Genomic DNA, 14,230 nt, shown 5'->3' on the forward strand with positions numbered 1-14,230 from the left:
TAAAATCTTCTCAAAAGTCGGGGGTTGTCTTATATGCCGGGTGTCGTCTTATAGGGTGGGTGCGGAGCAATCTGCGGTCGAAGTAAATAGTGGGGGGGAGTGGTCCCGATGACGAGGTGAGGGAGCGCCTCACCAGAAGGTGTAAGTGAAGCAAACTGTCAGCGTCTGGGATGCCAGGGGTATGCAAAAAAGAGAGAGCGGTGCTGTGCCTAGAAAAACATTCCTCTTTCACTAATCTGGCTCACCCTTGTATCCTATTATCTCCTTCTCTGCCTCTGCTTCACTGACACCTTCCCAGTGAGATGCCCCCCTCTCCTTGTCATTGGGGTCGCTCCCCCCACAATATGTGGCGACCGCAGATTACTCCACACCTGCCCTATAAGACGACACCTGGCGTATAAGGCGATATCCGACTTTTGAGAAGATTTTCAAGGGTTAAAAAGTAGTCTTATACGCCAGAAAATACAGTACTTTTTTTTTTCCTATGAAGAAGATATATCTAAACAGGTCAAAAAGAAAACTGTTGGAGTGGCCTGTTGCAACCAGATATCTTAATTCATTGTCAACCTCTAAAAATTATGGTCAGGAATCTAGTTAGTAGCTATTTGCAACTACTCAACTGTAATGTCTTGTATATTTAACTAAACTCATGCTTTATGTGTAAAAGTGGGATTCTAAATTTTACCTATCTGGTAAAGATAATACAGTGAACATTACATTAAATGATGAGTATATATTAATATTTATTAACCAATTTGTTCTTTTTTAAGATATTGTAGCTTGGATCTCCTGTGTTCTGTTAGCACATCCCCGAATAGGCTTTTTAAAGCCATGTTCTGAATTATATACAGGCAATTCTGAAGGTATCAATAGAAAGAAAATGGATAAAATGTAACTTTTAGTCTACTTAATACATTTATTAAAAAAATGTATTTTGATGTTTTCCACATTATTGCATACACTATGTCATTCATAAAGAGATTGTTCATTGCTAGACAACTAATTATTAACTTAATGTTAACATTAATTTTCTTCAAATTGAAATATTTATTCTGATGTGAAATTGCACCTTTAGACTAGTTTGATGATTGGATTGTTATGATTCTAATAATATGTCGCATAATTATGAGCTACAAATGCTATCTCATAAGTAACCTGTAGCGACAAAAATAAATCCTAAAAGCCTGATAGTGGTAAAGATTTTAAAGGCACTGGCAGATACAACACGCCTTGAATGATATAACTGATATAGGATTCTATCTGAATTACAAGTGATTAATATAACAATTTATATTATTTTCATGTTTATGTTGCAAGTAGTTTCAAACTTACCCCAAGTGGAGAGGTCGTTTTCTGTACTTTATTGTAAGGACTATATTTAGGTTTGGGTGGTTTCCCAGCAGCTCTGTCTTTGTGCCTTCGACTACTTATGTGCTGCAACAAAAAGAAAGATGAAATATAAGGTCTAAAATATAATTGGATAGTCAACAAGTCATTTTACTTAAATATGCTTAATATACATTATTATAAAACTTTTTTTCAAATTTATTTTAGGTCACCTTTTTGTGACCTGACATGATTTATACTCACTTTATTTATTGATATTTAATATTTTTTCACTACATTTGAATTTAAAATTTTGGAACAGCATGCAGAAAGAGACATGAAGGCTTTGTCCCAAGATGAGATTTTGTTGAATTATTTACGCTTCGTATTAAAAAAAAAATGCAAGTAATCTATTTTACTTAATGGGTGCAGAAATGATGCAGAAAATCTGTAACATCAAAAACTCACCAAGAGCTCATTGTGGGAATGCAGCCTTAAAGTAAAAGCAAAATTCACACTAAAAACAAGATTCATTCGTGTACATAAACAGGTACAGGAATATGCAACAAGTGAATTGAAGAATACTTTATATACTCAACTCATTGATCACAAGTGCACTTTGGAAAACTGTCCCTTTTGCTGATAAAAAAAAAATCATAGCACAGCTTTACTTTTCTTCACAGCAGTTTACGAAATTATATCTAAGGTCTGATTGATTGCAATGATCAAGAAGGTTGTGTATGACAAATCAAATAGCTTCACACATGTACTGTTTATTATAGTACTGTATATAAATAAACACATATAACAGACTGATAGTGTATATAGGAGAGGATAGCTGTGGAAATTCCATGCTACTGCTGGTGGAGTTGATAAATCCAGTTTAACTCAAATAGCTGTATTCTGGGTTTAGAGATAGACATGCAATATATTTAAACAAAATAAATAAATACAAATCTCCATATTCCAGAAATGTAAAGAGAATCTATCAGTAGGCTTATTCTACCGCATCTGAGAGCAGCCTGATGTAGGAAAAGAGACCCTGAATCCAATGATGTATCACTTAATTAACTGGGTGGAGACATTCTGACCATCAGAGTTTTTATATTTAGCAATGCTGCAGAGCTGAGAAAGCTAACCCCACCAACACCAGGCTCTGTATGTATATACTCTATAGACAGTGAGCTGCTTATCAGAGGAGGGGGTGGAGTTGAACTTGCAAGCACGCACCAGAAATGATAATCACCAAGTGATAAAACCTTCAGTCTAAATAAATACACACAGTTTGACATGTGATACATTGCTGAATTCTATGCTTTTACCCCTACCTCATGCTGTACTTAGATTACATAGCAAAAATCTGCTGACAGATTCCCTTAAAATGCAGCTGTCTACATAACAAAGTGCGCATGTTGTAAAAAATACATTTTAATATACACTTCCTTGTGAAAGCCCAAAATTGGACCCGTACACACCACCTGAATACAGTGGCAACTTGCAGGTGCTTGCTTTTAGGACATGAAGTCAGCAGGCTTTTTATTTACTCTTTAAAAAAGGAAAAATTTAAATTTTTGAATACTTTTTTAAAAAATCCATTTTAGCCACATTTGGCATACATATGGCAACTACATACAGTGGGTACGGAAAGTATTCATACCCCTTTAAATTTCTCACTCTTTGTTTCATTGCAGCCATTTGATAAATTCAAAAAAGTACATTTTTTTCTCACTACTGTACACTCTGCACCCAATCTTGACTGAAAAAACAGAAATGTAGAAATTTTTGCAAATTTAATAAAGATGAAAAAACTGAAATATCACATGGTCATAAGTCTTCAGACCATTTACTCAGTATTGAGTAGAAGCACCCCTTTGAGCTAGTACAGCTATGAGTCTTCTTGGGAATGATGCAACAAGTTTTTCACATCTAGATTTGGGGATCCTCTGCCATTCTTCCTTGCAAATCCTCTTCAGTTCCATCAGGTTTCATGGTGAACGTTGGTGGACAGCTTAAATGGGTTTAGGTGAGGGCTCTGGCTGGGCCAGTCAAGAATGGTCAGAGAGTTGTTCTGAAGCCACTCCTTTGTTATTTTAGCTGTGTGCTAAAGGTCATTGTCTTGTTGGAAGGTGAATCTTTGGTCAAGTCTGAGGTCCAGAGCACTCTGGAAGAGGTTTTCATCTAGGATATCTCTGTGCTTGGATGCATTCATATTTACTTCAATGACAACCAATCATCCTGTCACTGCAGCTGAAAACCCCGTACCTAGCAAGATGCTGCCACCACCATGTTTCACTGTTGGGATTGTATTGGGCAGGTGATGAGCAGTGCCTGGTTTTCTCCTCACATACCGCTTAGAATTATCAACAAAAAGGTCTATCTTCATCTCATCAGACCAGAGAACCTTATTTCTCATAGTCTGGGAGTCATTCTTGTATTTTTTAGCAAACTCTATGCGGGCTTTTATGTGTCTTGTACGGAGGAGATGCTTCAATTGAGCCACTCTGCCATAAAGGCCCGACTGGTGGAGTGCTACAGTGATAGTTGACTTTGTCAAACTTTCTCCCATCTCCCTACTGCATCTCTGGAGCTCAGCCACAGTGATCTTTGGGTTCTTCCTTACCTCTCTCACCAAGGCTCTTCTCCCATGATTGCTCAATTTGGCTGGATGGCAAGGTCTAGGAAGACTTCTGGTGGTCCTAGACTTCTTCCATTTAAGAATTATGGAGTTCATTGTGCTCTTAGGAACCTTGAGTATTGCAGAAATTCTGTTGTAACCTTGGCCAGATCTGTGCCTTGCCACAATTCTGTCTCTGAGCTCCTTGGCCAGTTTCTTTGACCTTATGATTCTCATTTGGTCTGACATGCACTGTGAGCTGTGAGGTCTTATATAGACAAGTGTGTGCATGTAAGGGTTGGCGGATTGCACAAAATAAAAATAACTAATAAAGTGTGATCGCAACCTGGGGTCCACCGTGCAGAGATGTTAACCTACGGTAATGACGGAACTGTGTGGCGAGCGATCTCAAAGTACACACAAGGTTAAATGTCACCCGGTGTGAACAGAAAGCAAAATACCCAACTCTGATAACTACTCAGAGAGGTCTACACCAAAATAGAGCTGCCCCTGCACAGAACGGTGCAGCTTTATGCAAAGTAAGAGGAATGGCGCTAGAAACTAACCCCTGTTAACTTCACACGGAGACGTAGTCCACTTACAGGGTAAAAGGCACATAGTGATCACACAAATTCCGTAGATGCCGAAATTCTAATAGCTAGACGTCAGCCCTGATTTCACACTCACAATCTCCTCTCTGGAGATACCAGAATTTCCTGTTTGTTAGTGAATCCCCACATGTATTCATGCTGTCTAGCAGCTGCAAATCATGCAGCTGCAGGAACACAAACATAAAACACGAGCATGCCCAAGATACACGGAGAACACTCGAGCATGCTTGGAAATCTGGAGTAACGAGCACACTTGCTCATCACTAATAAGCATTTTTGGCCATAACATGCATCCTACCTAGCATTTCTGGATTTTTCCAGGGTTAGCTAAGCATAGTAACAAACGTTCCTAATTGACATAAATGTAATATTTGTGTCCAAAATGTATGTTAAATGAAAAAGTGTCACTGTCAATGGTAGTGGGACAGCAAAAAAATCCATACATGATTAAAAATGTGGGAGCTGCTAGCAGTAGCAACACCTCATTGGCACTGATGGCAGCAACCATCCCAGCAGCAGGAGCTCCAAATGCTGGTCATAACTGGCCTCATTTTCTTCTGGCAAGTGTATCAATGGAAACCAAGCAAAGGGCATAAATGGACATATGTCATATCACAGGATTAATAAATAGCCTCTGACAGTGACACCATCAACACATGCTTGAGTCAGCATAATGCTCAGTCCAACTCCTCCTCTGCCATATGACTTAATGTTGTATAGAGCAGAATTTCAATTCAATCAATGACATGTTTCTGTTCTGTTCCTGAGTCTCTTATCCTACAGAAACTCTGATGGCTAAGGAAGATTCTTCACCAGAACAACTTAATCCAGCTGGCGTACTGGAAGAAATGATAAGTCAGTCTTTGTACTTGAATTACATTGGGCCAGAAAAGAAAGAGAACAAGACCCTGATACACGTGGACTAGAAAATGTTTCACTTGTTCAGCACATGAAACATCATCACCTGCTCATGTGGTTGAAAGCAAACTAAACAGAAAGATGAGCAAGCTCTTGCTGTTCTTCTCCTCATGATTGTCTTCCTAATATCTGATATCTAGGGTTTTTTTTGTTGTCATCAGACCCATTATCATTCTCAGTAACTGCTTTCCTCATCAGTTAGCCTTTTGTGCACCAATGAAACATGCACTCAGTCATCCATTTGTATGGAAACTGAACTCCCAAATGTCAAAGTTCACCAGAATCAATGCCAAACCACTTGGATTGTACTTTGTTTTTGAGAAAGAAAAACATTGTCTCAGTACAGCAATCTGCAGGGTTAACACCCTGTGCAGACACTTAATGTACATAATATTATTATTATTTATTTATATAGCACCATTGAATCCATGGTGCTGTACATGAGAAAGGGCTACATACAAATTACAGATATCACTTATGGTAAACAAACTAACAATGACAGGCTGATACAGAGGGGCGAGGACTCTGCGCTTGCGGGCCTACATTCTACAGGATTATAGGGAAGGAAACAATAGGTTGAGGGTTGCAGGAGCTAGGGTGTTGGTGAGGCAGTATCTCCGGTAGTGATGAGGAGGCAGAGGGGTCAGTGCAGGCTCTAGGCTTTCCTGAAGAGGTGGGTTTTCAGGTTCCGTCTGAAGGATCCGAATGTGATTGATAGTCGGACGTGTTTGGGCAAAGAATTCCAGAGGATGGGGGATATTCGTTAGAAGTCTTGGAGGCGATCGGATGAGCGGCAAATAAGTGTGGAGGAGAGAAGGAGGTCTTGGGAGGAGCGGAGATTACATGAGGGAAGATATCGGGAGATTAGTTCAGAGATATATGGAGGAGACAGGTTATGGATGGCTTTGTAGGTCAGTATTAGTAATTTGAACTGGATACACTGAGGGAATGGGAGCCAGTGAAGAGATTTGCAAAGGGGGGATGCAGAGGAGTACCGAGGAGAGAGATGAATTATTCAGGCAGCATTGTTAAGGAAGGACTGAAGAGGTGCAAGGGTGTTACCAGGGAGGCCACAGAAAAGGATGTTGCAGTAGTCAAGGCAGGAGATGATGAGAGCATGCACAAGCATTTTAGTAGATTGACGGATGAGGAAAGGACATACAGCAAGACATGGAGGAGGAGAAGTAGCCATAGTAGGTTGATGATGAGGGTAACACTGAGTTGGCATAAGCAAAGGAAGAGACTGACAGGGTAAAGAGGATGAGGAAATTAATGATACTGTCCAGGATGACCAATCCTCATAGTATTGTGCAGAAAGTGAACAAGCTGTTTGCTAAAATGCTTATGGGATAACGGGTCTATTATTGCCATGAAGCCAAGGGATGTCTTTTGGATAATCATTCTTTTAGACTATCAGTACATAAGAAAAAAAAAAGGATTTTTTTTCAGCTTCAGAATGGGCGTCCAAATTTATGTCTTGGCATGATAAATTGTGTTCCCTATTGTGTGAAGCTTTCGTAGAAAGACTCCCTGCTGCACACGTTTGACCAAAAGACCAGTCTACATTCTCTTCAGAGTCAATGCTCCATTGCATGTGGCAGCACTACATCTACAACAAATAAAGGCATCAATGATTATAGTATATCTGATATAATGGACGAGCTGTTTAATTTGCTGCAGCACTAACTTGATGCTCAGATCACCAGGTTTAATAGTACCTGCACTGTGACTTTTCTCCAGAAGGTAACAAGCCCCATTCACTTGAACTCCTTGCTTAATATATTAGACCAGTGATAAGAGCTGGCCCAGTTTTCTATGAACATACTGTTATTTCCAGGCTGCAGTGCACTAGAGAGTATTCTGCACAGACAGAAGCTTTCTCACATTGATGCAGAGTAGGTTATCCTCTGCAAGCTTTGTGCCTGTCCATTGTCTGTCTTCTATGCTTTTCTGCTGCTTCCAGTGTCGATGTCCCATAATCAGTTGGGAATATACTGTACTCCCTATCCAGTATGTTATCTACACTGTACTACTGCCGCTGCCTAACCTGCCGTTGGTTACCCTACATTGTTAGGCATTTTCTTGACTATCGTGTGACTTCTTCTACTGCCACTGTACATCCGCACTAACCACACATTTTATGGCTGAACACTTTATTTATTACAATATGCTGCCATGCCAAATTTCAAAAGATTCGCTCACATCTTATACAAACAGAAATATTCTCATAGTCAATCATAATACACTGATAAATACACCATGTTTAAGCATAATATTGATTTTAATATCAAATGTACACTCCCTGTAAAATTATAAATCTTTGCTGAGACATACAGAGCTTTGTGCATGTACATACTGTATCTCTATAGTAGAAGATTATGTGAGGGGATTTTCTGCATGTTTAAGATACTGTCAGTGCCTAAAGGCACAATATTACTTGAATATCAAAATTGACTATAGTGAGAAAAATAGAATTTAAATTCAACAGTTTCATATTATTAGGATTGTTGTCATTCAGCTTCAAAGCTAATTTCAATGTGCTTAAATTAAACTTACAAAACCATAAAACATAGTGGCAAATTATAAGCATTGGGAAACAAAAGTAGCATTTGATTTTCAGCAAAAAAATAAAAAAAATAATGTACACTTATTCTTTATGAAAATATATATTCACAATAAAAAAAAAACAAAACAAATATATAAATATAAGGGGATTTGGATGTTTCGCCCCCAGCAGTTCGCCCCCAGCAGTTCGCCCCCAGCAGTTTGCCCCTGGGTACATTTCACTCCCATATATTTCGCCCCCAGCAGTTCACCCTCAGCAGTTCACCCCTGGGTACATTTCGCCCCCGAACATTTTGTCTCTAGCATTTGGCCCCCAGGATGTTTCGCCCCCACACATTTCACCCCCGCACATTTTGCCCCAGCAGTTCACCCTTGGGTGCATTTCGCCCCCCGCATATTTCGCCCCCAGCATTTGGCCCCAGGATGTTTTGCCCCTGGCAGTTCACCCCCAGCAGTTCGCCCCCAGATGTTTGTACATTTCGCCCCCAAATATTTCATCCCCATCATTTGACCCCCAGGATGTATTGCCCCCGCACATTTCACACCCGCACATTTTGCCCCCAGCAGTTCACCCCCAGCAGTTCGCCAACTTCGCTCCCGGGCAGTTTGCCCCCGGATGTTTCACACCCGGCAGTTCACCTCCAGCAGTTCGCCCCCAGATGTTTGTACCCTTGCGGTTCATGAATTCCCATCCGTCATTAATGATTCACCCCCAGCAGTTCGCCCCCAGATGTTTTGCCCCCGAATGTTTCTCCTACAGCATTTTGTCCCTGGATGTGTCACCATCTGATGTTTTGCCCCTAATATTTTGACCCCAGATGTTTCACCCTCAACTTTTGGGGTCAACATGCAGGGAACAAAACATCTAGGGCTGAACATACCTGGGGTAAAATGTACAGGACCCCAATTGCTGGGGATTCCTGTGGCTGCCTTTTCAGCAGCTCACCCAGTGTCTCTTCTGGCTGGCCTTAAAGGAGTATTATCACCCTAGAACACAAAAAAAATGACATACTTACCTGTCGCAGCTGCAGCTCGTTGGGTCACAGAGTGCAGTCTAGAGGTTCCCCGTGATGTCTTCTCCTGCTTCCGGCTGTCTTTTCATCTTGCCTCAATCACTGATCCAAGAAGCATGATGAATGACAATCTCCAGGTCGCTCACTGACATGACATCACTCCTGCCCCATTCATCAGTCAATCCAGGGGGCTGGATGCCTCTCCAGTCACCAAGACACTGCTGCACATGCGCAGTGCCACAATGAGGTCAGGCAGAAGAAGAGGAAGCTGGGAAGGAGAGGACTCGTGGTGGCCTCTGGATCCAGCATGGCAATAGCCAACCCACACAGCCAGGAGAAGATCAAGCAAAGATGAGCAGAAGACCTCTAGGTAAGTACCAGGAGGGGAAGATCGGCAGCATGCTTACCGCAACATGACTGCTGAAAGCATGCTGCCTTATTTTGCTGTTTGGCATGAGAATACGCCACCCCTTTAATGCAGGCTATGTATGGAAGCAGGGGGATTGTTGCCTGACTACAGGGTTAATCCCACCAACCATCTCTGCAGAACTGAGATATTGGCTTTGCTGAACTAAAGTGGTGGTTAACCAGCTTCTACAGAACCTCTTTATCAGGTCTTCAGAAGGGGGTTTTTGGGATCAGCCCTCACAGAACACTCTGCGAGTATACCAAAGAATGGAGCAGAAGATAAAAGTGGCATTCTCACTTCAGGATCGCTTTTTCTATTGATGCCCATCCTCAGATTAGGCCAAGAATAGGGTCCAGTTGTATTCTGCATTGAACCAGCTGTTTATCAGCAACTTTCAGCACCAATGACAATGACAAGTGACGGGAAGCTGCAGCGATAGCTCTCCATGATATCAGTGAGATCCAGGGAAGATGTGACAGCGCCGGGTAAAGAGCTGATGCACCATGACATGCCTTATACAGGGGCATGCACTGCTCTGTGTAGAGAAATGCATGTTCTGGACGAGCCTCAGTTGTGTGCATCTGATCTTTCAGTAACAACCATTTGGTGACAACCATTGGTGACAACCTTTAAATTGGTGTGGCCCTTGGTGAATATGAGTTTGACACTCCTGATCTAAGACAAGTGACCATCATTTTACTGTCATGTACTAATGGTTGTTACACTTAATTGCTTATTTTTGTCATCCATTTTATATCATACTGTATCTAGTGATGAGCAAACTCAATCTGGAAAGTTCAGGGTTCGCATCGAACATTGCCTGCTTGGGTTCAACCACACCAATCCCAAACAGGCAATGTTCGGAGTTTACTCATCAGAAAATAAAAATCACTTCTCTCCCCTTTGCTGAGGTCCGGACCTATGTGCACAATGCATTTTTTTCACGGAAAAAATGCGACATATGTACAAAAATTGCAGAATGCATTATAAATGATGGGATGCATATGTATGCATTTTTTAACCGTTTTTATAGCGAAAAAACACACCAAAAAACACGAAAAATCCTGAATGTGTGCACACAGGCTTAGAAAAGTTTTGGAAAATGTCTTGTTAAAATTGCTGGCAAAATGCTATGACACTATAATGCAATCAGTTGTGAGGTTTACAGATGGAAACAGTTGACAAAGTGCAGCCCTCTGTACAGTACTTTTGTGGCATGTGGATTGATGACAGATAGGAATTCATGAACCACAAGGACAAACTGGCGAAACATCCAAACACAAAATTCTGGGGGCAAAACGGTACAAACATCCTTGGGTGAACTGCTGGGGGTGAACTGCTGGGGGCGAAACATTGATGAAGGAGGGGAATTCATGAACCACAACGGTACAAACATCTGGGGGGCAAACTGCGGGGGGTGAAACATTGATGACGGACAGGAATTCATGAACCACAAGGGTACAAATATCCGGGGCGAACTGCCGGGGGTGAAACATTGATGACGGACGGGAATTCATGAATCACAAGGGTACAAATATCTGGGGGCAATCTGCTGGAGGAAAAACGTTGATGATGGAGGGGAATTCATGAACTACAAGGGTACAAACATCCGGGGGGCGAACTGCCGGGGATGAAACATCTGGGGGCGAACTGCCGGGGACAAAATGGGCGAACTGCTGGGGCAAAATGTGTGGGAGTAAAATGTGCAGGGGCAAAACATCCTGGGGGGCCCAATGCTGGGGACAAAATGTGTGGGGGCGAAATGTAACCAGGGGCGAACTGCAGGGGGCGAAATGTGCAGGGGTGAAATGCACGGGGGCAAAATATCCTGGGGGCCAAATGCTGGGGATGAAATATGCGGGGGCAAAATGTACCCAAGGGCGACCTGCTGGGGGCAAACTTCTGAGGGCGAAATGTGCGGGGGTGAAATATGCGGGAGCGAAAAATCCTGGGGCCAAGTGCTGGGGACGAAATGTGCGGGGGCAAAATGTACCCAAGGGCGAACTGCTGGGGTGAACTTCTGGGGGCGAAATGTGCGGTGGTGAAATTTGCGGGCGCGAAACATCTTGGGGCCAAGTGCTGGGGACGAAATGTGCGTGGGCGAAATGTACTCAAGGGCAAACTGCTGGATGGGAACTGCTGGAGGCATACTGCGGGGGGGGGGGGGGGGCGAAATATCCTATAACCAAATATAAGGACTAGTGTTGAGCATTCCGATACCGCAAGTATCGGGTATCGGCCGATATTTGCGGTATCGGAATTCCGATACTGAATTCCGATACTTCCCGCGTATCGGATACCGGAATCGGAAGTTCCCAGAATTCAAATTGAACGCAGCAGCCAATGAGGAATGAATGAAAGTGTGGGCACATCCTGTTTAGCATGGTGGGCATGTAAGTACTGGCAAGGCTGGGATTGGCTGCTGAAATGATGTCACTCTGCACTATAAAAAAGCGCTGCCGCCATTTTGCGCTCACTCTGCTGTGATTTCAGTTAGGGACAGGACGCTGTGTTCTAACTGAGGGCCAGTCGAGCTAGCTAATTGCTTTATTTTCCTTTCCAAAGGCTAATTTAGCAAAACGCTGTGTGTTCTTCACTGTTCACCTTGCTCTTGCCTTGCAGCGCTGTTTTAACAGCGTTCTGCAAGGTCTCTGTGTGTGTGTGTGTGTGCAGCTCACTCTGTAGTCTGTGTGCAGCCATATACCCGGTTGTATTCAGCTCAGGGGGGGTTCACACTGCCTCACACAGTTGTTCTTTTTTGCTCTTAGTGCAGCCTGCTGCACATTTTTTCTCAAATTTCCTATTAGTGTTTTTCCACCAGTATCCAGCTCTATTGTGGAAAAACACTACATAGGATAACCTAGAGGGGGGTTTTTGGGCCTTGCAGCGCCGTTTACGGCTGTCTGCACGGTCTCCGTGTGAGCCCAGCTCGCCCTGTAGTCTGTGTGCAGCCATAGCCGGTTGGATTCAGCTCAGGGTTCGTTACTGGCTCATACCTTGAGAAAAATTTTCCTTTTTTTCAAATAGTGCAGCCTGTTTAAAATTTGAAAAAAAAAATTCCTATTAGTGTCTTTCCACTCGTATCCAGCTAAATAGTGGAAAAACACTATATAGGATAACCTAGAGGAGGGTTTTTTGGCCTTGCAGCGCCGTTTACGGCTGTCTGCACGGTCTCCGTGTGAGCCCAGCTCGCCCTGTAGTCTGTGTGCAGCCATAGCCGGTTGGATTCAGCTCAGGGTTCGTTACTGGCTCATACCTTGAGAAAAATTTTCCTTTTTTTCAAATAGTGCAGCCTGTTTAAAATTTGAAAAAAAAAAAAATTCCTATTAGTGTCTTTCCACCAGTCTCCAGCTCAATTGTGGAAAAACACTACATAGGATAACCTAGAGGTTTTTTTGGGGGCCTTGCAGCGCCGTTTACGGCTGTCTGCACGGTCTCTGTGTGAGCGCAGCTCGCCCTGTAGTCTGTGTGCAGCCATAGCCGGTTGGATTCAGCTCAGGGTGCGTTACTGCCTCATACCTTGAAAAACAATTTCCTTTTTTTCAAATAGTGCAGCCAGTTTAAAATTTGAAAAAAAAAATTCCTATTAGTGTCTTTCCACTTGTATCCAGCTAAATAGTGGAAAAACACTATATAGGATAACCTAGAGGAGGGTTTCTTGGCCTTGCAGCGCCGTTTACGGCTGTCTGCACGGTCTCCGTGTGATTTAAACTAGCTCTGTAGCCCGATCTGCACCAAAAAAAAGGTTAAGTTCACCAAACACAACTTACACTTGTGTAGGCCACATTTGAAAAATAATAAAGTTTAGTCCACAATTTACAACATTAGTGTTTCTTACACCTGTTAGGAGGAGCATTACAGGAATAAGCACACTAAGGCCTTAGTACTTTTCTGCTTATCTTTATCTGTCAACCAAGATGAAGAGGGCAGGGAGTAAGGCACGTGGGCGTGGGCGCGGAGCAGGGAGAGGAGCAGGGAGAGGACGTGGTGATTCTGTGCCTGCTGCGGGCGCCGGTGACTCGTCGTCACTCAGTTTCAGCAGGGAACAGTCCTTCATGCGCAGCTTTGTCGGAGAGCGCCGTGCACCGCTGCTGCGTGAAGACCAAATTGAAGCCGTTGTCGGGTGGATGGCAGCTAACGCCTCGGCATCGACTTCAGTTAGTGCCACATCCTCTCAGGCACAGAGCACTGGAGAGCAGCCATCTGTCTCTTCACCACCTGCCAAATTGGCCAGGCAGTCAGAGAGCCCAGGACAGGAGCCGTCTCTACTTCTGTTCTCTGAATCTCTTGGCTTGGAAACAGGGGGCCAGCCAAGCAGCATTGGAGAAATGGAAGAAGAGGCAGTGTGCAGTGATGCCCAACACCTTTTTCTCTCTGACTCTGAAGAGGCAGGTGGGCCAGTGCCTCCGGTGACCACAGCGCAGTACGCATCTGATGATGAAACTCAGGTGCCGCTTTCTCGTGCGTACTGTGCTGCTGAGACTACCCAGGAGGAGCAGTTGGTGGCAGAGGGTAGTGGAGATGATGAGGTCCTTGACCCATCGTGGCGTGAGGAACAGGAAGGTGGTGGGAGCAGCTCAGAGGAAGAGCTTCCTCTTACGGGCCAAAGAGGGAGAGGGAGGGGGAAGACTGCGGAGCCTGTAGCCTCCACTTTGGCACCCGTTAGGAGCCTGTCTCTTTCCAAAGCCAAAAAGGGCGCTCCCAAGACTTGCAGTGCCTGGTCCTTTTTTGACACAGTTGCAGATGACATTTGTTTTGTCAAATGCAAGCTGTG

The 14,230-nt window shown here is 43.3% G+C and overlaps 1 protein-coding gene across 2 annotated transcripts in view; it reads right to left on the minus strand.

The window, feature by feature from the left end:
* ZNF385D (zinc finger protein 385D) overlaps positions 1–14,230 on the minus strand; it is a 585,391-nt gene that overhangs the window by 20,622 nt on the left and 550,539 nt on the right. For both annotated transcript variants that reach the window (XM_069729985.1, XM_069729986.1), the window contains one exon: positions 1,333–1,434. In XM_069729985.1, the coding sequence (XP_069586086.1) occupies positions 1,333–1,434 (102 nt within the window). The remainder of the gene's footprint in view (positions 1–1,332; positions 1,435–14,230) is intronic.

The sequence above is a fragment of the Ranitomeya imitator genome, chromosome 6 (assembly GCF_032444005.1).
Source record: "Ranitomeya imitator isolate aRanImi1 chromosome 6, aRanImi1.pri, whole genome shotgun sequence".
Classification (NCBI taxonomy): Eukaryota; Metazoa; Chordata; class Amphibia; order Anura; family Dendrobatidae; genus Ranitomeya; species Ranitomeya imitator.